This window comes from Carettochelys insculpta, chromosome 10, assembly GCF_033958435.1.
Source record: "Carettochelys insculpta isolate YL-2023 chromosome 10, ASM3395843v1, whole genome shotgun sequence".
NCBI lineage: Eukaryota > Metazoa > Chordata > Testudines > Carettochelyidae > Carettochelys > Carettochelys insculpta.
Window position 1 is genome coordinate 53,758,585 of NC_134146.1, and position 25,077 is coordinate 53,783,661.

Genomic DNA, 25,077 nt, shown 5'->3' on the forward strand with positions numbered 1-25,077 from the left:
TTTGAGGATGGTGTCGTAATTCATAACAATCTGGACGAACTGGAGAAGTGGTCTGAGATACATAGGATGAAGTTTAATAAGGATCAATGCAAAGTACTTAGGAAGGAACAATTAGCTAATTGTAAACGACCGTCTAGGAAGGAGTGCTACAGAAAGGGTCTCTGGGTCATAATGGGGCACAAGCTAAATATGAGTTCAACAGTGCGACGCTGTTGCAAAAAACAGTAAATGTGATTCTGGAAAGCATTATCAGGAGTGTTGTGAGCAAGGCACGAGAAGTCATTCTTCTGCTCTGCTCTGCACTGTTTAGGCCTCAATTTAGTATTTTGTCTAGTTCAGGGCACCACATTTCAAGAAAGATAGGGAAAAATTGGAGACGGTCCAGAGAGGAGCAACAAGAATGATTAAATGTCTAAACAAAGTGAACTAGGAGGAAAGGCTGAAAAAATTGGGCTTGTTTAGTTTTAAAAAGAGAAGACCTTAGAGGGGACAAGATAGCAGTTTACAAGTATCTAAAAGAGAATTACAAGGAGGAGGGACAAAAATTCTTCTTGTCCTCTGAAGTTAGAAGAGGAAGCAATGCACTTAAACTGCAGCAAGGGAGGTTTAGGTTGGACATTAGGAAGAACTTCCTAACTGTCTGGGGATTAAACACTAGAATAAGTTGCTTAGGGTGATTGTGGAATCTCCATCACTGGAGATACTTTAGAGCAGATTAGCTAGACATCTGTCAGGGATGGTCTAGATGTTGCTTCTTCCTACCCTGAGGGCAGGGAATTGGATTTGATGAAATCTCCAGGCCCCTTCAAGTTCTAGTGTTCTATGATTTTAAGTCAGACCCCCAGTTCTGCCATGGGATTTGAACCTAATCCTGTCTAGACTCTCAGGCCCATCATTTGAATGGCTGGCCCTGTGCTCCTGGTTGTACTTGTCTTGGAAGATAGCCCTCTTTATAACATTGGGTAGGTGTGTTTCAGAGAATTGGTCCCTGATTTGGAACTGCCATATACAGTCTTTCATAGGAAGAGTTCCATCTCCGCTCACATCCAGCTTTCCTTTTGAAAGTCATGTTAGCCTTCCCTCTGAACCAGGACATCTTCCTGCCAGGTCTCTGTCTCAAGCCTCACTCTTTTAATGAGGATGGGCAACGTCACTTGCTTCACTGCCCTGGCTTTCTACCTGGACGGATGAGACCATTCCGGAAATTTGCCCAGCTGTTCATTGCCACAATTGAATGCATGAGGGGACAGTCAGTCTCTACCCAGAGAATTTCTAACTTGATCATCTCAGGTATCTGTACCTGATGTAACCTGGCTGATATCTTCCCCCCCCCCCCAATACACACACCAGTTGTGCAGGGTCAGTTGACGAAGGCGCAGGCCTCATCAATGGGGTTCCTGGCCCAAGTTCTGATCCAAGACATCTGTGGGGCAGCTATGTGTTCGGTTATGCACAAGTTGACTGCTCCCTCTTGCTGTCTCTCAAACTAGGGATGATGCTGGGTTCAACAGGAAGATCCTGAAGCCTTCTCATTCTTGACTCCTGCTCGCCTCTGAGTGGATGCTTCTGGTAGTCACTTATTGTGGAATGGACATGAGCAAACACTTGAAAAAAGGACAGTTACCTGTTTTGCAATTGGCATTCTTTGAGATGTGTTGCTCATGTCCATTCCACACTCCTTCCCCACGGCTGGAGTTTCCAGCAAGAAGGAAATGAGGGTGAGGGAAGCACAGCATCTCTGACACAATGCCAGAGTGGGAGGGGGCTCTATAGATCCTCCCCTGTGGATACTGTTAGGGGAAAATGTCCAGCACCAGTGGATGTGGCAATTCAATATTTTCATCAATGATCTGGAGTTAAATATAAAATCATTGCTGATCAAATTTGCAGACTGATAAATCCTGATGGGTCTATAGCATTCATATGGCAGTGTTATCTGGATCTCTTGGTTAGAAGAATCCATTCAAACTAAGTGCACTCAAACAGAGCCAAATGCAAGGCCTTGCATACAGGAGCACAGACAGTAGACTGGGGTGGGAAAGATGGCTCAGAGACGGAAGCCCGCCCGGCAAGCCTTTTCCGCCAGCCCACGGCCAGCTTTACAGCTATGGAAGGGAGAGAGCTTTGGGTGCTGCTCGCCCTACAGCAAAATCTTTCAGCTCCTATTGGCTGGAAACTGGCCAATGGGGCTGAGAGATTTTCCTGGAGACAGGGACTGTGCAGCGAATCTCAGATCTCATTGGCTGGTTTCCAATCCTATAGTGAAGGATTAAGATAAGTCAAACACAAGTAGATGTTGCCTAAAAAGGCACATTCAACTTTGTGGACTCTACTCAATATGCCTTTGTAATCCCAAGAAGAGAGTCTTCTACAAAGGCAGAAACCTTAGTGTTGGTGTGGGTGGAGGGGGAGTCTGGAGTCTTAACAGTGAGTCAGTGAAGGAGTCTAGGCAAGGAGACAGTGTGAATATTACAGGTTAAGCATCCTGGAAAGACTGGAAAAAGAAGAGATGAGAACCTCTGTGTAGAAATGCTCAATTTTGGCTCATTTAAACGAAAGTCTTCTAAGATACTGAAAAAAGTATAGACTAGTTATTTAGTACACTCTAGTGATCATTTGAATGCAGTACAGATTTTTTCTACTTAAATTTTAGATAATCCATGCAATCATAGAACTGCAAGGCTAGAAGGGACTTACACAGTAATTTAGTCCAGTTCCATGCACTGAGGCAGGACCAAATATACCTAGACCATCCTTGACAGATGTTTATCTTTAGTTCTGAAATTCCTGGTTCTAACTAAAATTCTCCATTGCTGTTCTGCTGTATGTGTCCACTGGCAGAAATAAAACTAAGACTATGACTACATTCGAAAGTTTTGTAGTAGTATTTGTGCTGGCATACAGCTGCTGGTGGTGTAGTTTTCCTACAATTTGCACAGGCTTGGACACTTTTCCAGTGCAATACATTCTTACAGCAAAACACACACTACATTATATTGGCATAATGTACACCCACTCCACTATTCAGCACACTGTCTTCACGGATATTTTTTTCATGTGTTGGGGGTGCCAGCACTTCCTTCAGGGAATTGAAAATACTGAGGTCATATTCCCACAATCATCTTGTGTCCATACAATCATATTTTTAAACCATTTTGGAAATTCACACAGTTCTTCATGCTGCTCCATGAATCACAGAATCATAGGGCTGGAAGGGACCTCAGGAGTTCATCTAATCCAGCCCCCTGTTTCAAGCAGGATCAACCCCTACTAAGTCATCCCAGCCAAGTCCCATCTTATAGTCCAAGGATCCAATCCATATTTCCTTAACTTACGGACAAGAATGTTGTGGGAGACCATATCAAAGGCCTTGCTGAAGTCAAGGTATATCACATCCACTGACTTCCCTATGTCCACAGAGCTTGTTACCTCGTCATAGAAGCTAATCAAATTGGTCAGGCAGGACCTGCTCCTGGTGAATCCATGTTGGATATTTTTGATCACTTTCCCCTCTTCCAAGTGCTCCAAAATGGATTCCTTGAGGATTCCCTCCATTATTTTCCCAGGGATTGAGGTAAGGCTGACGGGCCTATAGTTCCCTGGATTGTCCTTCTTTCCTTTTTTAAAGATGGGCACTGCGTTTGCCTTCTTGCAGTCATCCGGTATCTCCCCTGATCTCCAAGAGTCTTCAAGGATAATGGCCAAAGGTTCAGCAATGACCTCTGCCATTTCCCTCAGTACCCTGGGGTGCATTACATCCAGACCCATGGACTTGTGCACATCTAGTTTTTCTAGATAGCTCAGAACTTGTTCCTTCCCCACAGATGGCTGCCCTCCACCTTCCCATACTGCATCATCTAGGACTGTCCTGGGGAAGTTGACTTTGTCTGTGAAGACTGAGGCAAAAAAAGCATTGAGTACTTCAGCTTTTCCTGCATCATCTGTCACTAGTTTACCTCCCTCATCCAGTAATGGCCCCACACCTTCTCTGATAACCTGTTTATTGTTCACATGCCTGCAGAAACCCTTCTTGTTACTCTTCACATCCCTTGCCAGCTGCAGTTCCAATTGTGCTTTTGCTTTTCTGATTACTGCCTGGCATTCTCCAGCCGTATGTTTATACTCCTCCTTAGTCAACCGTCCACGTTTCCATTTCTTGTATGCATCCTTTTTGAATTTAAGCTGACTAAGGATTTCCCTGTTAAGCCAAGCTGGTTGCCTACCATGTTTGCATTTCTTACTACACAGTGGGATTGTTTGTTCCTGTGCCTTCAGTAAGATTTCTTTAAAATACTTCCAGTTCTCTTCAACTCTTTTCCCCTTCATCTTGGTTTCCCAAGGGATCCTGCTCATCCGGTCTCTTAGGGAATCAAAGTACGCTGTTCTGAAATCAAGGGTCTGTATGTTACTGCTCACCCTTCTTCCTTTCCTCCGGATCCTGAAATCTACGATTAGGTTGAGTCATCTTCATTAGAAAGAAATGGATAGTTTAACATTTAGCAAAACGGGAGAGCTGTATATATAATTAGTACTTACAGCATAGTATCTTCTATCTCAGAATCTCTGAGTATCTTGCAAATAACAGATTTAGTTCCACGGTTTGCATATGAAGGAAAACTGCCTTGGGTCATGCAGGAAGATTGTGATAGAGCCAGAAGAACACAGTTCTGCAAGCTTCCAATACTGTGCCTTAGCCGTCAGTTCTGGCTATTTCTTGATGAAATGTCAGAGTAAATAGGTAACAAAGGATGAGGTACAAGATTGGGAGCAGAGTCATCCAGGATTAAAGGCTAAGCAAAAAGTCGATTTATGAAGAGGGAGGACATTTTGGTGCATTAGAAAAGGGAGAATACTCATCCAAAAACAGAAAGAGGTTGTTAAAAAAGGAACAGAGGAGTACTACTTGCTACTTAGCCCTTGAACTCCACATGGAGCCTAGGTCATCTACAAGTTTGCTCTTCACTCTGTCGTGGGACAAAACTTTTAGCTTGCTCCAGGAGTACCCCAGTTGTTGTCCTTCCATCTCAGTAGACCTTTTCCTTGTCCAAAGTCTTCCCGTTTTGCATTTTCCTTGCGGGTTCCATGTGAGAGCTTGACAGACTATGCTAGATGATGGTTTCTGAGAGTGTGGCCTAACCATCCCCACTTTCTTCTCTTCATTTCAGTGTCTCCGCAGATATTATTTGTGGACTCCATAGCCATGTCTACACGTGCACGCTACTTCGAAGTAGCGGCACTAACTTCGAAATAGCGCCCGTCACGGCTACACGCACCGGGTGCTATTTCGAAGTTAACTTCGACGTTAGGCAGCGAGACGTCGAAGTCGCTAACCCCATGAGGGGATAGGAATAGCGCCCTACTTCGACGTTCAACGTCGAAGTAGGGACCGTGTAGTCGTTGCGCGTCCCGCAACTTCGAAATAGCGGGGTCCGCCATGGCGACCATCAGCTGAGGGGTTGAGAGACGCTCTCTCTCAAGCCCCTGTGGGGCTCTATGGTCACCATGGGCAGCAGCCCTTAGCCCAGGGCTTCTGGCTGCTTCTGCGGCAGCTGGGGATCCATGCTGCAGGCACAGGGTCTGCAACCAGTTGTCAGCTCTGTGTATTTTGTGGTGTTTAGTGCAACTGTGTCTGGGAGGGGCCCTTTAAGGGAGCGGCTTGCTGTTGAGTCCACCCTGTGACCCTGTCTGCCGCTGTGCCTGGCACCCTTATTTCGATGTGTGCTACTTTGGCATGTAGACGTTCCCTCGCAGCGCCTATTTCGATGTGGTGCCGCGCAACGTCGAAGTTGAACATCGACGTTGCCAGCCCTGGAGGACATGTAGACGTTTTCGATGTCGCTACATCGAAATAAGCTATTTCGATGTAGGCTTCATGTGTAGACGTAGCCCATATGGGACAGGGAGTCTTGAATATGCAGCTGTTGCTTTCCCTGTCTTGGCATTGATATCCTTGTCTGTTCCTCTATCTATGCCCATAATAATACCCAAGTAGGTAAACTGCTCCACGTCTTCCAGGTCATCCCCTCCCAGTCTGATGATGATGGTGTTGGCCTGGTTAATCCTCATTGTCTTGGTCTTTCCCTTGTTAATGCTCAGTACAGTCATTGAGGCAGTTTTGTCTAGTTTTGTGACCTTTTCTATCATGCTTCATGTTGGTGTGAAAGGAGGGCGACATCATCAGCAAAATCCATGTCCTCTTGCTGTTTGAAAAGTGTCCACTGAATGCCTTGTTGATGGCCATCTGTTGTCCTGTTCCTAATCCAGTCCATTGTGATCAAGAAAAGGAGAGGTGAATGTAGGCACCCTTGTTGCACTCCTGAGAGTATGCTGAAGGATTCTGTCAGGACAACATTGAACAGCTTGGCATGTCGAGGGTTCATACATTGAACGACTCAAGTTAATAATTCTGAATGGGATGCAATGGTGTTGCAGCAGTTGGAGCACCAAGTGCCTCTGTCAACACTGTCAAAGGCTTTTTCAAAGCGGGGCTGGGGTAGTTCCACTGAAGTGGCTGTTCTGTGATCACTCTGAGAGTTGCTATTTGGTCAATACAAGATCTCTTGCTTCGGAAGCGGGCTTGTTCTTCCCCAAGCTGTCTATTGATTTCTGTCTCTCTCTCCAAGAGAGTCCTGTTGAACCATTTTCCTGGAATAGACAGTAATGTGATGCCCCTCCAGTTCTTCCTTTCCTTCAGATTGCTTTTCTTTGAAAGCTTGATAAGGTAGCCATGTTTCCAGTCTTGTGGGATCTCTTCAGTGTCCCAGATTTTCCTAAGCAGATTATGCATCATGTTGACTGATGTCTCACTACCTGCCTTGATTGCTTCTGTGGGGATATGTTCTGAACCAGGTGATTTTCCGCTTTTTGGATGGATAATGGCTTCTCTGATTTCTTGTTTTGCAGGTCTGCTCCTGTTAATTTGTAGTGGTTTATTCGCAGGTGGTAACTCGGGAGGTTTTGTGTGGGCAGGATGGTTCGGTAGGTCTTCAAAGTGTTCCTTCCATCTACTAAGCTGCTCACTTGGGTTTGTTAGCACACTCCTCTCCTTATCATGGACCTGCTGATCTACTGTACACCATGAGCCAGTTAGCTCGTGTGTGTGGTGTTTTAGAGCTCTTTCAGATTTCTTTTTCCTCCAGCTTGTTTGGCTTGTTGTGCAAGGTTTTCCACAAACTTCTTGTTGTCCCTTTTTACAGCCTTTTTTACTCATTTGATGGTTTTGAATACCGTCTCTGAGCTTCCACCTTGGCTGCTCTTGTTTTGCTGTTGTTGACTGCTGCTTTTCTGTCCTTTTGTTCCTTCACTTTTCTCATAGTTTCTGCTGTGATCCATACTTTGGAATGCCTTGTCCTCCTTCCCAATATTTTATCACAGGTTTCTTTCAAGACTGTTTTGGTGTGTTCCCAAATAGAGGGGAACAACTGTTTCTCTAGATCGGCTCGAAATGCTCCTCCTAAGGCACCCTAGTATGCTGTTAGCCTTGTTGGCTACAAGGGTGCACTGTTACTCATATCCAGCCTTTCATCCACCATAACCACTAGATCTCTTTCCATCGTACTGCTGCTGAGCCAGTTGGTCCCCAGCCTGTAACAATGCTTGGGATTCTTCCACCCCAGGTGCAGGACTACACATCTCCTTGTTGAACTGCATCAGATTTCTTTTGGCTCAGCCCTCCAATTTATCCAGGTCACTCTGGAGTCTCTCTCTGCACTCAAACATATTTAGCTCTCCCCCTAGTTTTGTGTCATCCGCAAACTTGCGGAGGATGCAATCCAGTCCCTCATCCAGGTCACTAATAATGATGTTGGATAACACCAGCCCCAGAACTGAGCCTTGTGGCACTCTGCTCGAAACAGACTGCCATCCAGATATTGAGCCATTGACCACTACCCATTGGGCCCGACCATCAAGCCAGCTTTCTATCCTGATGTACCTCTTGAGCTTGAACTTGAGTTTTACTGTTTCCAAATGGTGGTCTGAACCTACATCTCCTCCTCTTCTAGTGCGTACATCCTGCGTAGATCTTCTGAAAGAACTGCTGATACAGATGTGATCAGTCTGGTGAAATCCAAGTGACCTTTTGGATCCTTTTGGTGGAAAAACAGTCACTTATCACCAATCCATTGAAAGAACAAAAGTCACTGAAGCACTCTCCATTTTCATTCATGTTTCATAGGCCTTCTTTTCCCACGGTCTGCTCTCTACCTTTATGCTTCCAATTTTTGCATTGAAGTCACCCATCAAAATCAACATAGTCTTCTTTGCTTTCTGGTTCACCACACTTAGTAATTTGTCATAGAAGTCTGTTTTACATTACTCAGCTGCTTCATTGGTTGGTGCATAACATTGCACTATTAGTAGCTTTCGCACTTTGGTGTAGAATCTGGCTGTGATGATGTGTGATGATACTGCTGTCCACTCCATTAAAGCACCAGATGCCTGTCTTGGGCCGTGTCTACAGTAGCCAAAAACTTTGAAATGGCCATGCAAATGGCCATTTCGAAGTTTACTAATGAAGCACTGAAATACATATTCAGCGCCTCATTAGTCTGTGGGCGGCCGCGGCACTTTGAAATTGACGTGGCTCGTCCACACGGGGCTCCTTTTCGAAAGGACCCTGGCTACTTTAAAGTCCCCCTTATTCCTATGAGCAGATGGGAATAAGGGGACTTCGAAGTAGCCGGGGTCCTTTCGAAAAGGAGCCCTGTGTGGACGAGCCGCACGGCGGCGAGCCACGTCAATTTCGAAGTGCCGTGGCCACCCGTATGCTAATGAGGCGCTGAATATGTATTTCAGTGCTTCATTAGTAAACTTCGAAAGGGCCATTTGTATGGCCATTTTGAAGTTTTTGGCTAGTGTAGATATAGCCTTGATAACATAAAGCCTATGCCTTCTGTGTGAGATGCATCCTCTTCATTATGTCCTTCTCCCCAAAGTAAAAGGGGTTGGCTTACTGTGAACAGCCCTATTCGTTTAAAGAAAAAAAAATCAGAGATGGCTACAAAGAAATGTACAACTACACAAGTCTTGGGAGGAGCTGACAATCCACTTAGATTAGTATGAAGCATGGCAGAGAAAGCTGAAAGGAAGCTGCCCCACAGATGACCCTTCTCTCACCCAGGACAACCACCCAGTTTGGTACGTGGAATGTTTGGACCATGTATCAAGTGGGGAAGACAGCACAGATTGCAGCAGAGATCAAACAGTACAAGCTTGAAGTTTTGGGCTTGTGTGAGGCAAGATAGAGACAATCTGGGCAGCTGGGCCTGGCAACAGATGAAGTCCTCATATATTCAAAACAGAAGAGTAGGAGATGTTCAAAAAAAAAAAAGAGGCAGAGTGCTGGGTTGTTGTGTTCATTTTCTTTTAATAAGTGCACACAGAGTTAGAAGTGTTAACATGACCTGTCACTGTATAGCCCTAAACAGTTGAACTCAGTGAATTGTTTCAAGTCCAGAGAACTTGGCCTACTTAACCCTATGAAATTCATACTATTACATTTTTAATATTTTATGAAAGGTAAAGAAAAAGAGGAAAAATAATTAAGAATCAAAATATAAAATATAAACTAAGACTTTATTTATTTATTTTTTTTAAAAGTCCTTCTTCCCTTTCCCTTTAACTGTACAGAGTTTTTATCCCAGGGTCTCAAGAGATGGTAGAACTTGTACTTTCCAGCTGTCTTATCTGTTAGCCAGCTGTTTCTTTGATCCTTCCCTTAAAGTCTTTTTAAAAAAAAAAAAAATCTCTGAAAGATAGCGTTTGGTGGGATGATTCATTTCCTTATAGTTTACCATTGTGTCTGATTTCCAACACCAGTTTTAATACATTCATCTCACACTGCATGCTCCTCTAACACTGGGCATGTTGTTAACACAGTTGCTCAGTTATATCAGTAGGTCTTTTTTGTTGGGTATAATTCTTTTGCACCTTTCCCATTAACATTTATTCTAGATGATTGGAACATTTTAAATTTTTATCCAGTTTGCCACAGTTAAGCTTAAAATTGGGGTAGGACTGTTAGGCTGCAATTATCACACTTTGCTTACCAAAATCAGTAGTATGCTTCCCTCTCTGTTATATCTACATGTTGGCTCTTACAGTTTGTAAAGTTCTTGGGGCAGGGACTGTCTTTCTGTTGGGTTTGTATATTGCCTAGTGCACCGGGTCCCTGATCCATGCCTCAGGCTTTTAGGCACTGCAGAAATACATGTAATAATTAATAATTGACCCTGTAGTGCTAAGTGGAAGTGTGTGATTATGTGAAATTTGGAATGCATATCATATGTGAATAAATAATTAAGAGCATGTCAACAGTTTTATCCACCGCACTGTAAACACCAATGTGAATGTACACATATAACAGACAATAGGTATTTTTAACTACGTATTCAATAAAAGAATGTTTATGGCTCCTTAAAATAACAAGTGTGCTGTCTGACAATTTTCAGCAATTTTTATTTTCTTAGCAAGGCTGTTTTAACAAACAACCTTATTCTGATTCATGAATAATGTCCATTCTGTCTTTTAGAGAACCTAGAAAAGTTGTCCTACATCGTGGATCAACAGGTCTTGGTTTCAACATTGTGGGAGGGGAAGATGGAGAAGGAATTTTCATCTCTTTCATTCTCGCAGGGGGGCCTGCTGATCTGAGTGGTGAGCTCAGGAAAGGAGATCGTATCATTTCGGTAGGATGCAATCATTTTAAAACAATTTAACTCCTCCTCTTCGTCTGTTTTACTTTGGTGGGTTATTCAGCTTCCTGACAGAGGGAACATAATTTTGATAGAGGGATGAGGGGTAGTATCTTTTGCTAAAGTTTGTAAGATCCATTTTAGGGAGCTGATCTTTTCAAAGACTGGTTCCAGACTGGTTTTTTCATGCTTTCTGGGATTTCTTCTAGATCTTGGATTCATTATATGCCTTCTTTTGGAGCAGTGCTGGTAGGCTTCTCCACTTCCAGAAATATCCTTAATACCTCAGTTGTTTCTTCTCTTTTAATAATCCCCATTAAATTATATAATTTGACCCCATTTGCGCCCTGAAGGGTCCCTCTGCTCGGGATTGGGTCCAGACCAAATGCCAGATCTCCCTGTATTCAAAGTTTGGCTCATTTGTAGGCTATCAACCCAAAATTGGACAGCCATTCCCAATGTATCTGCTCTTTGGGATAAAAACGCATCTACAAAAATGTTTGCATTTCAAAAATCTATTGGATAGATCCCTCAAAACCATAGACTTCCAAATCAAACATCTTACTGTGGAGAGATCACTCAGGCTGTCTTCAGACTCTGAGATCAAGTCTCAGACTTTATCTGTGGTCTCAGGCAGTGGCCACAGCCTCTCTTGTCTGCACTGTAGGACCGTGCTCCCATAAAGGTGACCTGTAGCGACTGCAGCAGGTATTTGGAGAGAGATGAGTCAAAAAATAAATTGTCTGCGCTCAGAAAACCCCCTGGTACGGATAATACAGTAAGCCCTCGAAATGCGCAGTTTCAAGTTGTGCTTAACTCACATGAACGCGAGTTAAGCACAACTCAGAATCTCGCTCCCCCTGGCCCAGGCTTAGCCCCCCCCGGCCACCTGTCCCACTCATCAACTGTGCACAGCTCCAGCTCACCCTCCCACCCCTCCGCCCAGCTCTGGCTGCAGCTCACCATCCCTCACGCTCGGCTCAAACCCCCCCCTGCAGCTCACCACCTGATCACGGCTCTGGCTCAGCTCCCCCGCCATGCGTGGCTCCAGTTTAACCGCACACCCCTCCCCTTGTTCAAACCCTACATGCGGCTCCAGTTCCATCCCCTGCCCCGGTTAACACCCCCCATTCACAGCTCCAGCTCAACCCCCCTGGCCCAGCTTGCCATCCCTGCACATGGCTCTGGCTCGACCCCTACCCCCACACCCCAGTTCAGCCACCACCACACACCTGCTCCCCAGTGCCTAGCTCTGGTTCAACTCCACTCCCCACCTCCCTGCAGCCCTAAGCCACCCCACGCTTAACTCTCCCCAGCTTCCCTCACCCAACCTCAAGACTTACCTTTCAAAAGGAGCTCCAGGTGCTCCTGCTGCTTCCCTAGCTGCAGAACGTGAGTTCCACCAGGGAAAAAAGATGCCCCCCGACTTACACAAAATTCGAGTTATGCGAGGGTGTATTGGAATCAAACCCTTGTGGAAATCAAGGCACTATTGTAGTGAACCCCTCAGACCGAGATGTGCCAGATATGTCCAGTATCAAGAAGTCCTCAGGGGTAAGGCAATAAATAGTACAGCGTGGTATTAGCCTAGTGACATAAGCTAAGAATACGTCCTTCAGCTTGGCACCCACAGTACCCAAAAAAAAAAAGTGTGTCAACAGCCTCCATTATGGTGCTGCTTGCTGCCCAAATGCAGTTTCTGGCACCGACAAAGTCTATTTCAATACAGAGCATAGCAAGAAGCTTTATGGTACTGCAGGTGCTTTTTTTTGTATGAACTTGTTCAGCTGTCTCAAGTCTAGGATAAGTCTCCATCCCCCACTCCTTTTTCGTGTCAGAAAGCAGCAGGAATTCCCATTCCCTTGTGAAGAGATGGTTCTTTTTCTACTAAGTGCAGTAGATGATCTGTCTCCTCTTGTAACATGGCATAAGTTCCCTGAAGAGGACAGGGAAGGTAGATGAGTAGCGAGATGTGACATAAATAGAGTAACATTTAACTATTTCCTGTACCCATTTTTCTGATGCAGTATTTTGCCAGACCAGTATAGTAGCCATGACGGAGGATCTTCAAGATGGTTGTCCCTATGTGCGCTCCATGACTCACCCTTCCTTTCTCCCTGCTTCAGACATGCATGCAGTTTCTCTGGGGTAGAGAAGGAATGTAGAAATAGTTGGTGGTGCACACTGGTTAACCACTTGGAGCCAGTCGAGGTGGGTGCTGTGCATTTGCCTCCTAGGGTTAGTGCTGCTACAGATCTCTGACTATAAGTGCAAAGTACCAAGGCACCTAGGTAACATGGAGAACCCACAGGGAACGCCGCCTTGAAAATCTTAGTGAGTAACCTTCTCTTATGTAAAGAAAAACATGTAATTAAAGGAGGATACCTATACTTAACAAGCAGTCCTGTAACGCCTTTTTTATTATAACAAATGTATTTATTAGGTAATGAGCTTTTGTGGGTAACACCTACTTCAGATTTGGAGCAGCTAATAAGAATCCAGTGGTTAAATAACAGGGAGGGGGAAGCAAGAAGGAGGAGAAAAAAAATGGAGTCACCTGTCATTAAGAGGAACTGTAGAAGAAATAAGTTAAGTGGGATGGGTGTCCTTCCTGCAAATATTGAAGATGGGGAAATTGCCCGTGGAATGCATAAGATAATTGAGAGCTCTCTTTAAGCCCAAGGTTAAATGTGTCGCACTTGTAAATGAATGCCGGTTCAGATATCTCCCTCTGTAATCTTGTGGTAAAATCCTTTTGTAGAAGAATGGCTTACCCTTCTTGAATGTTCAGGAAGGAAGGTTAGTGTTTCCCTGTAAGTTTATGTGTGTTCCAATTCCTGTTGTTGGATTTCTGTCCATTCATGCTTTGATGCAGAGGCTGTTCAGTTTGTCCAATGTACATGGCAAAAGGGCTTGTTAGTTTCAGCTTTTACATTATATAACCTTTTTAAGGGGATCATAGCAGCTGTACTACACTGTGGCATAGAAAATCTAGGGTTTGAAGCATTTTTCCCTGATAATTATAAATCTGCTTAAGATAGGTCTTTGAAATTGGTACTGCACTTTGTACTGCATGTCAAATGGCGTGCTTAAATTGAAGGTTTGGAAATAGCTAGTCCTTAATGTAGATAATGCCTTTTAGCTAATTTGAAATATAAGAAATAGATGAAAATGAGTCAAGTTCTTTGTAGAGAATGTTGGCATCTGTGCACGGGGGGTGCCCTATGAAACACTATAGTCTTGATATCCTATGGTCATCAAGTGTGCAAATTGACAATTATTTGAACAAGTGAATTAGAATTCATAAAATTATAATACAAATGTGAATTTACTTAGGTTGACAGAACCTGAGTTTTACATCTATTAAAGAGACTGAAACTAATACATTTTAAGTTAATTAAATATTGTGTAACTTCTTATTTGTCCAGTTAAACAGCCACTAGATATATTTAATTAAGCTGTATACTGCATTAAGTACACTCTTGTATATGCAACAAGAAACAAGGTGCTCCATAAATAGTTTGTAGCTGTAGTCCAGTCAGACTTGTGGGGGTTCTTCCACTCCGGATCAGTGAGGAGCCACTTCACCTCGCTACACAATTGCATATGGGGAATCAGTCTTAATTGCAGTAGTCTCAGGGCTCAGTCCTGTTATCTGGCCAAGCAGATGGGACCAGGCTGTCTGAGGGCAGGGCCACAAACAGTTCTCACAGTGTAGGCACAGGCCCTAGCCCGGGGTGGAGCAGCAAACCGCTCAATGTGCAGGCCCAAGCCCTAGCTCTGGGTGGGGCAGGAAATGGCTAGGCCCGCTCACAGGGAGGAGGGCCAACAAACACAGGCATATGCCTTCAGTAGCAAGAGGAGGCGACTGCCACCCATGAATTAGGTGTGGGGGTAGGAGGAATGGTGCAGGCCTGCCCACTCCACTATGCCCTGGCCCAAGGCCCTTCCAATTAAAGTATGGTCTGTTGCTGGTGTCTTCGGGGATGCAGACTACAGCATGCTGACTCAGCTATCCTTGGACTGCTTCAAAACTCTGCCTTGGGGCATACCTCACTGGACATCATGTTAGGTTCCTCCATATCCACATAGAGAGGGGTCTCTGCCCTGGCTTGTAGCTCTTCCCTGGTGAGTCCTAGCTATGGGCCCGGAGGACTGGGCCAGTCTTCAGCCTCTTGTGGGTCAGCATCAGCCTCCCAGTGTGGGAGCTCAGGACTTGGGTCTGGCTCCTCTGGTGACTGGAGTTCAGCTGAGCTCCTGGACTCAGCTTTTATGCTTCCTGATCCACATCCTGGCTCTGGCCAGGGGAGAGGCAGGTGTGGGACTCTGCCCAACAGGGTTCAGTAAGGGATTCTTCCCCTTCTAGATCAGCCAATCCACCTCACAACAATGGCCCTTTGACAAAAGTGGTGATTTTCTGAAGATATTGAAAACTTCCTTTCTGCAACATATAACTGTCACCTGCATTTTATTTCCACTCTGATTATCCCACTATCTAAAACATCAGAGAGATGTTAGACAGAAAAGTTAAACCTCCAAAGAGCTGTTATAACTTTTTTCTGAAAGTAATTGTGGAAAGAGTGTTGTGGAAAAATAGTGAAAAGTTTCATAAATTTTAGAAAAGCTTAATTTAGCAAGACATGGTCAGTACACATTAGTGTAGTTACATCTGAGAAATAAGTTTGTGATTACATATTACTTAATGGATGGTTATGTGTGAAAAGTGGACATTGGATTTTAATATGTTACTCAATTATATGTAATATCTGATTTGTAAAAACAGAATTGGAAAAAAGTGAAATTGGTTCAGTGAAAAATAGGTTACTTGACATGAATATTCACCCCCCAGCCACTTGTGTATTAAAATTTATGTTCTGTGATAAATTTCTATTAAACTGATTGTTTGTGCTGATAGAGATTTTTGTATTTTATTTGTAGGTAAATGGTGTTGACCTTAAAGCTGCAACCCATGAACAAGCAGCAGCAGCCTTGAAGAATGCAGGACAAGCAGTAACCATCATTGCACAATACCGTCCAGAAGGCAAGAGAATTGTTCTTATTCATATTACACCTGCATAATATGAAGGTTTAAAAGAAAAAGAAAAAAAAACTAACTTTCTATAGATGTTAAATCTTAATAAGGAAACTTGTACCTGCTTTGGAGGAAGAAGAGAAATTCATGTATCTGTATTTAATAACTACCCCGAGGGAATTCTGCACCAAAAATATTAAAGTCTGTGCACAGTATTTTAAAATGCTGCATATTTTTTTTGTCAAAATAATGCTATCATCATGTCAGTCTCAAATATTTTGGTGGTTTATTTCAAAATACCAGCAATAAGTGTGCCTCTAACAATACAGACAATAACGAAAATCAGAAAATGCATTTTTGACAAATAGATTCCTTGTTCTTCATATTAACACAGAAGTTTTATTAATAATTTATTTAAACTACAATGCAGAAAATATTTCCTGCAATCCTCTGAAGCAGTGCAAAGGGTTGTGGGCATCAGTGTAATGGGGGAGCTGAGGATGAGTGAAGTAATTGCTGTGAATGAACCTGGGCACAAACATGGCAGGTTGTTGGATGTAATCATGGAAAAATATGGAGCAGGTTTTTGGGGCTGATGTGAGAGATTGTTAGGAATTTGGAGATCCTCTGCTGAAGCATAGCTTTTTTTGGTCACTTTTTTGGTCTGCAGGGGTGACCTTAAGCTGGTTTCACTTACTGTTCCAAATATCAATTAAAATAAATGGGGGAGGGCTTCTTAAAATAGCTCATTAGATGCCATGTTTACCTGGTTTTCAAAGAACGTTGCACAATACAAAATAAGGACACAGGCACACTTTCCTGTGATATTTAAGGAATGGTTTGACTTCCACTTTTCACTACATTAATAAGGATATGCTCATTGTGTGTGTTTATGGCTTCGGCTAAGTTTTTAGTAACAGATGCTGAATTGCCTGGACAGAGCAAGTGGATTCCAGATATTGATAACTGCTCATTAAAGCAGAGTAAACAAATGAAATATGCCATGAGAGTTTAGAAGGCATTTGAGATGCACTCAGCCATTTTTCTGCTGCTGTACATTACAAATTGTATAGTGAAGGAATGTTGATGCTGGTGGTAAAATCCCATCATATTAGCCCCATGAGGAATTCCTGATGAGTCCTTCTGCTGGCTTTGTGGAAATGTTGACCTTCTTATCGTTGTCTTGGTTAGAAAAACTTCAGTAGGTTTGTCCTTGAGGCTGAACGATAATAGATAAACCTTCGGTACTAACTGCCAAGGGAAATACCTGATTCTCCATTCCTGTCAATTTTCAAGTCATGACTGGATGCCTTTCAGGAAGACATAATTTAGGCAAATGCAAGTTATTGGACTAAATGCAGAGGTAACTTGCTAAAATTCTCAGAGGGGTAGCCATGTTAGTCTGTATCTTCAAAAACAGCAAGAAGTTTCCCAGCTTTGAAAACAGCATCCACCACTAATAGCAGCACAGATGTAAATAGCAGTATTGCAATTATTCCTCTCTACAATAACCTTGCAACCTCCTTTACAGCTCCTTTTTGGATCAGGACTCCTAGAATCACAGTACTGAAATTTCAGATTTAAATAAATGAAATATGAAATTGATGATTTTTGAAATCCTCTGACTGTGAAATTGACCAAAAGCACCATGAATTTGGTAGTCAAGAACTGGGACTGTTACTAGAGTTTATACCAAGGAACACCTCATAGATTTCCTGATTTTTAAGGCAAGAAGAGAACATTAGACCATCTACTTTGACCTCCGAATCTTAGCAAAAAACAACAAGAAGTCATGTGGCACCTTGCAGACTAACAGATATTTTGGAGTATAAGCTTTCATGGGCAAAGACCCGCTTCATTTCTCATGTATCTGATGAAGCGGATCTTTGCTCACGAAAGCTTATACTCCAAAATATCTGTTAGTCTGCAAGGTGCCACAGGACGACTTCTTGTTTTTTGCTAAGATTCGGAGGTCAAAGTAAATGGTCTAATGTTCTCTTCTTGCCTTAAAAATCAGGAAATCTATGAGGTGTTCCTTGGTATAAACTCTAGTAACGGTCCCAGTTCTTGACTACCAAATTCATGGCGCTTTTGGTCAATTTCACAGTCAGAGGATTTCAAAAATCATCAATTTCATATTTCATTTATTTAAATCTGAAATTTCAGTACTGTGATTCTTGGAGTCCTGATCCAAAAAGGAGCTGTAAAGGAGGTTGCAAGGTTATTGTAGAGAGGAATAATTGCAATACTGCTATTTACATCTGTGCTGCTATTAGTGGTGGATGTTGTTTTCAAAGTTGGGAAGCTGCAGAGTGGTGACTGCTGCTGGGGAGCTGGGTTGTGAAGCTGGAGCCACTGCCAGTAGCAGAACAAAAATAAGGGTTGAATGCTGTGTCATTGCCCCCCTTCTGTCCTGCTGCCTACAGAGGTGGGCTTAGTCAGCTAGTCAGTCATCTGTGGCCAGCCACCCAACACTGTAAGACAGCACACAAAAAATAGCTTGCGGGTGCGCACACACATCTCTTGTGATACTCACCTCCCCCATAACTTCCTTCTGTGTCAAGACCCCCAGTATGATATTTGCTGATCTCCCCTGTGAAACTTGTATAATATAGGGTAAAAGCACACAAAAGACCAGATTTAATTTTCCTACAGTCCCTAGCCTCTGATTTGTATTGACTGCTATTGACTTCTCTTTTCTTCCTTTTTTAATATCTTATTTTTTAGTTTGTATTGTTGCTTTCCCTTCCCCTCTAAACCTGGTTGAGTTTTGAATCAATACAGCTTTCTTCCTTAATTTGGGCTTTTTTTGGGGAATTTAGTAAAGTTTTCCTAGAGTATTTCCAGTCATTTACATTTTTCTCTTTCTGTTCTTCCTTTCAGCTGATTTATTTGTTCCTTGTTTACAGTTTTGTGAAATATGCCATTTGAGAATGCTAAGTGTGTATATATTATTGGTCTGAACTTCATTCTGTTGTGTATTAGAAATGTGATAAAATCATGATTACTTGCAGCTAAGCAGACATTAGTTTTAGTTCTGGGATCAGGTCAGGGGTCTCCTTATTTGTTTTTCCCCTTATTTTTATGATCTGAAGAAGTATGTCTGTCCCATGAAAGCTCATCACTTAATAAATTATTTTGTTAGTCTTTAAAGTGCTATTTGACTGCTTTTCTCCTTATTTTTAGTTTTTGTCACAACAGCCACCAAAGGCCCCAGGGCGAAGTTGGAGTGGGGCCATAACACTTCAAAGGAATCCAGAGTTCCAGTCGCCACCAAAGCAGTGGTGGTCAGGGTCCGGGCCCCTTTGAAATGCTAGGCCTCTGTGCAACTACCCCTTCTACTGCCCCAGCAGTTAGCCCCAGATCAGTGCCCTCTTCATCTATCAAAATGTGGTCTAATACAAATTCTCTGTTTGATGCAATATTTCTTCAGGTAGGAAATTGTCATATGTAATATTTAGAAATTCCAAGCATCTTGTCATGTTAGCAGCACCAGTGAAACTTTATTCTGGCATATCTCAGAGGTAATAGATTTTCCGTGAGATATGCCAAGATAACATTCACTAATGCTGATAGGAGCCATCATCAATGGGTCCTACCCCATCGTCTTCAGAAGCTGTTTAATCTTAGAGTGACATTTCATCAGGAAGTGTGCTAAAGAAGAAAAATGTCCAACCAATCTTCTCTGAAGCTTGGAGCGACGTTTCTCTGAGAAGGCTGTACTCCATCCTATTATTCCTGTTGATACTAAAACTTGCAAAAAGGTGGGATATGTTTCTACCTTGCAAAATTCACATAATTTAATCATACCACGTTCAAAAGTAAGACTACTCTGTTAAAACAGTAGTAGTTTTCACATGAATGCTCAAAAACATCTTCTCAGCAAGGTCTCTTTCCCCACTTTCTGTATTCAGCTGCTTCAAGAATACTGCTGTTCCTGAAAATGCCATAAGAATTACTTAGATGAGCAAAACTGGCTTCTTCATTCTACTGAACTATTTAGGCTGAAATGTTCCAAAAACTCACCTTTATGCACTGAAAACTAAGCCAGGCACATGAAAGTTCTGAGTGACTAAAAACAGGATGAAGATGGACACTCAGAGGCTGCATATTAGAGTTGTTACTATTGTTTCTACTAAATACATGTGACTAGTAATTACTTATTAGTGAGTTGTCACCTGTGCTTTTTGGATAAGGCACGAAGGCCTCAAGTCTTAAACAGAAATGTTGGCCATACTCAGAGGCTGTGGCCACACTTGGCCAAAACTTCGAAATGGCCATGCAAATGGCCATTTCAAAGATTACTAATGAGGTGCTAAATTGAATATTCAGCACCTCATTAGCATTAGGACGCTTCTGGCTGTGGCACTTCGAAAGCACTGCTTTCGAAAACACGTGGCTCAGCGCGTCTACACGAGGCTACCCTGCTCCTTTTGAAATCCCCTTATTCCTCTCAGCGGTGGGGAATAAGGGGATTTCAAAATAGGCAGGGTCCTTTTGAAAAGGATCCCCATGTAGCCGTGCTGAACCGTGCGCTTTCGAAAACAGCGCTTTTGAAGTGCCATGCCGGAAGTGTCCTAATGCTAATGAGGCACTGAATATTCAATTCAGCGCCTCATTAGTAATCTTCGAAATGGCTATTTGCATGGCATTTCGAAGTTTTGGCCAAGTGTGGCCACAGCCAGATAGCAAAAGAGCTGTCATAGGCCTGGTCTACACTAGGTAACAAAGTCAATCCCAGATAATTCTAATTATGCCATTAGTGTAGCTAGAAGCGACATACCAGGATTAACGACTTTGTTTCCTAGTGTAGATGGGGGCTTTTTGGATTCGTGCCGACATCACTTACTCCATGCTGTCGTGTGCAGTACCATGGTCAATGGCTGAGCCCAAAGAGATCCATTTTGCTGCATCTTCATGTGCGGAAAAATCAAACTTCAGAGGATCGTTCATGGCACATAGAATGGACAGTAAGCATAGAAACACCCTTAGTGGTTAAAAGGATTCATATAAAAGTGATTTTCTGTTTGCAGTTCTACGGAACAAGTCGACCTCATTTCTAAAAGAGAAATAAGATTAAGTGATCTAATTAGCTGAGCATTCTTAGGTGCTTGATGGATCAGAGTGTGATTAAAAGAGGATGGACCAAAGTACTAGAGTTGAAGTCAGAAGGTGTTCTGTTGTAAACCTATGTTTAAAATTGTGTTGTTCACATAGCTGAGAAACATTTCTCCCTTAGATTTTTCATCTCTCTGTATTAGGTGTAAAATGTATTCAGCATCCAGTTTCAATGTTTAGATAAAAATATTGATGGATTTAATTAACAGTGTAGCTAGTAAATACAAATTTCTCTCTCTGGCCCCACAATCACACATATATACAGTTTTAGATAAAATTATTGCATACTAATCAGAGAGCATACTAACCAGAGGGAGAATACTAACTGTATTCTGAAGTCAATATTGTAGTGAGCTGTGTTTGAGCAAAGGTATGCATCTGCTAAATCTGTGCTACATTGTATAATCCTGTAAATATTTAATTTTTTATATTCCATGTCTACTTTACCCTCCCAAATGCTTCATGAAATGGAAGATTTATTATTACTGTTTATTATATTTTATTGAACACTAGATGGAAAGACTGACGTTCACTAATTGAAACACAGTCTCTAAAGTAAGCAGACTAACACATCTACCCTGGTAAGTCTGCTTCTTCACTCGCTCCCTCCTGTCAGAGGTGGCATGGTAATGAGGCAATTCTAAGCAGACTAATGAGGCACTAACATGCATATTCAGAGCCTCATTGGCGTAATGTGGGCTGCATGAATTTCAAAGTGCAGACTTCAAATTGCAGATTGACAGTGTAGATGCGGGCTCCCCACTTAGACATTGCCCTACTCCCACAAAACTAGATCAGAGTGCATGTTAGCACCTCATTAGCCTGTGTTGAACTGCCTCATTACTATGCCACCTCTAATGGGGAAGTGTGAATGGAGAAGCAGCTTGAGACTATTCTCTAAAATGTTAGTTTATGTTGCTTGTAGGTGCTCAGTTTGCTTTCTCCTATTATTGTCCTGATTATTATACTTTCTTCTCTTCATTTTTGAGTAACACAGATTAGTTTGACAGATTTGAAAGGTACTCCTAGACTAGAGACAGGGTTATATTAAAAGTAGTCCTGCCAGACAAAGATATCAGGCCGCTTACCGTGTTTTAACCTTTCCAAATCTTTTAAAATCTCAGTTTCTACACGATTTTTTTAGTCTCCTTATTTTTAAATGCATCTTGGGCATGAAGTGTAAATGAAATTATGAAAAATGTAGTAAATGTAACAATATCACAGATCTTATTTATTTTATCAGTGCATAGGTGTCTCTGGCTGCGTGTATGCTTCCATTCCTTTTTTGCAAGAGGCATACAAATGAGGTGCAGATTTACATATCTGGCACCTTATTTGCATATTCTTTTAAAAGGAGAAAAGCAGTGTAGACATGGCTCTTTCAAATGTAAACCCCCTCTTCGAAAGAATCCTTCTTCCCTTTCAACAAAAAGCATATTTTTGCATTTTTGGAAAAGGACCCTGAAGTGATTCAGTTGACTATATAATTCTTTACCACTCTCTCACCTTATCGAGGATGTGAGTGACGTAAGAATAAATTTGAATATTGATTAGGCTAAGTCAGTCACACCAGAGCAATGGACTGCACTAAAACTGAGTCCTTACCAATGCTCCCAGGATTTTACCCTGAGACCCTGCTCGCCGTCTACGGTGGGTCTAATCACAACGGGGTTTCAGGGTGTGTGAACTGCGCTGCTACGGTGTGCTTACCCAAGGAAGAAATACGGACAAGGTGTTAGGTTCAAACAGGGAGAAAGGGTTTATTTAACAAAGCAATAGTGTGGATTATGATAAGCTAGGTGACACAAAATATGTGGACCCTTGTTTTTCTGAAATAAGCACAGGATTTGAATACTAATTGGCTTATAGCCTTAAACAATAGGTAACTGCTATAACAGCACTGCTATCTAACCCCTTGGCTACTTACTGCGCTTCCGGGACGGGCCGTGCAGCCTTCGATGCGTGCTGTAAAATGGAAAGGATAACTTCAGAGCTGTATATTGTATTTATTTATTCCTGGATCTTCCTGAGGTTCACCAGGTCGCTCGACCCTTGGCCGACTACCACGGGGAGCAGGTCTTACTTAGAATAAGAATTTGCCTGCGCTAAGCTAGGTCAATTCTCTAGTTAAGTGGGTTGCCCTGCTGGCCAAGCAGGGGAGAGCCCAGTATATGCGGGGTTTCCTTCTGAGAGGTTATCCCCTTAGTTAAATGGTGGGGTTTTCCTAGTTAAAGGTTATCCCCTCAAAAATGGTACTGCCTATTTCGACCACCTTGATATGGTAGCCCTTTATTGCAGACCTTCATTACCCTTAAAGGGTTACTAAGAACGCCAGGGTTTTCCCTTTATAGGGTTATCCCTGACCGCTCTACCCTCCTAAATAGGGGGGAGCTTATAGCTCTGGATTATAATTATAAAGCAGTTTGCCTAACTATTCTTCTGTGTGCATGTAATAGTTTTAGGCTAGACCAATAGCATTGGCCTCCTGTGCCTTTACAAAGAGACAAGGGGTACAAAATATAAGACGCAGATCATGGACTTGGGGAAGTCCCAATCCACTCTCTGTTACAAAACTATATAAAAACATTAACTGCTCACCTAATTACTTATATTAGCCTTAAACCCAGACCACAAATACCTCCTTATTCCTGCTCTGTAATCCAGGCGCTGGGCCTGTAGTTCTCTTCGAGCTAGGAAGTTATGACCCTCACGGCGCGCTTGTACGGCAGCCGCGTCAGGTCAGATAGTAAAGGAGGAAGGAAGAAAAAGAGAGCCAGGAGTTAAAACCGGCTTGGTTAACAAAACCTCCTGTGTCTTTTCAGGAACGACCGTGATATTTCAGACACCGGCCCGAGCTAAGGTCGGTGACTGGAAGGGCAGGGTCACTGCTGCGGTTTCCCCGTGCAGGGCACCGTTGTTTAGGCGGTGCGGTCTGCCGGGCAAACCCTCCGGATAAAAGAACCGGAGCCTTACTAGTGATTTTTGCTCTTTGTAGACTGGAGCTCTTCTGGTCTTCTGGCTGGAACTCTTCTGTTCTTCGTCGGCCCACGGCGGCTAGCGAGCGATGACTGACGCGCGGGTCAGCTTTGGCTCTTCCGCCAGCGATGTTCGGCTACAGGCTCAGTCCAGCTCTTAGCTCAGTCCTTCTCTGTAGTCTTCTTTCTTCTTCGTCTGCTCTCCTCCGAGGTCTGGTCCGGAATGCCCCAAGCAGGGCTGCTCTCCTGAATATATGCTGCCTGGGTGGACCTCTTTGACATCTTCTGCCTGCTAGGTCCTCCTCAGTGCCACAATGTATCAAAGGGGCATTTGACTACTACATATGTATAAGGATTCTAAATTGACCAATCAGTTTGAAACCTTTCAAACCATAACTTCATATATATTCATAGCCCGCCGAATATTAATTGCAACTGTCATTTTCCAAATGTCATTTTCCAGCGGCCATTTTGTGTATCTAAACACCATTTTAACAGTTAATATATTTTACAATTTATCTAGTTTTGATGTGGTTTTGAGGGAAATATGTCAACCCTGCTGGTAAAGCAGATTATAAATTTTAAATGCTTAGCTTAAAGGCTGTTTGGTCAGGATGCAGGGCAACCACACAGACACCACGGCTCATGGACAGGGACATATAAATCACCTCAGAAGAGGATTTTTCTACACACCTGACCTGATTTACACTTCCAGGCAAATCCAGCAGTGCCCTCTAAAACTTGTAAAACATACACCATGATGAAAATCAATAACTGGCAAGTAATTGTTGGAAATGTTTTTGTAAAAATTTTGCTAATGAGGCCCAATTTATTTAAAGCTGTGCCTCATTTGCATTTCTGATTGGCCACATTTGCATGTCCCTTCCGAAAGGGAGGGGCAGTGTAGCCACAGCCATTGTGGTTTTGCACTTGAGAGAGTTTATGTTCCTTTCTATTTTCCTCGATGGGATTTAACTTCCACTTTTTAAACAACGCCTTTTAATCTCTTATTGCTTCTTTCATCTGATTGTTAAGCCACAATGGCACATTTTTTGTATTTTTACTGTTTTTTGATTTGGGGTATACGTTTAGGTTGGGCCTCTATGGTTGTGTCTTTGAAAAGTATCCATGCAGCTTGCAGAGATTTTACTTTTGGCACTGTACCTTTTAATTTCTGTTTAACTAACTTCCTAATTTTTGTGTAGTTCCCCTTCCTGAAATTATATGTCACAGTGTTGGGCTGCTGAGGTGTTTTCCC

At 42.8% G+C, this 25,077-nt stretch overlaps 1 protein-coding gene across 15 annotated transcripts in view; it reads left to right on the forward strand.

The window, feature by feature from the left end:
* The window catches only part of DLG1 (discs large MAGUK scaffold protein 1), a 352,797-nt gene that overhangs the window by 235,871 nt on the left and 91,849 nt on the right, over positions 1 to 25,077 (forward strand). For all 15 annotated transcript variants that reach the window (XM_075004306.1, XM_075004311.1, XM_075004308.1 and 12 more), the window contains 2 exons: positions 10,532 to 10,688; positions 15,633 to 15,735. In XM_075004306.1, coding sequence (XP_074860407.1) covers positions 10,532 to 10,688; positions 15,633 to 15,735 — 260 coding nt within the window. The remainder of the gene's footprint in view (positions 1 to 10,531; positions 10,689 to 15,632; positions 15,736 to 25,077) is intronic.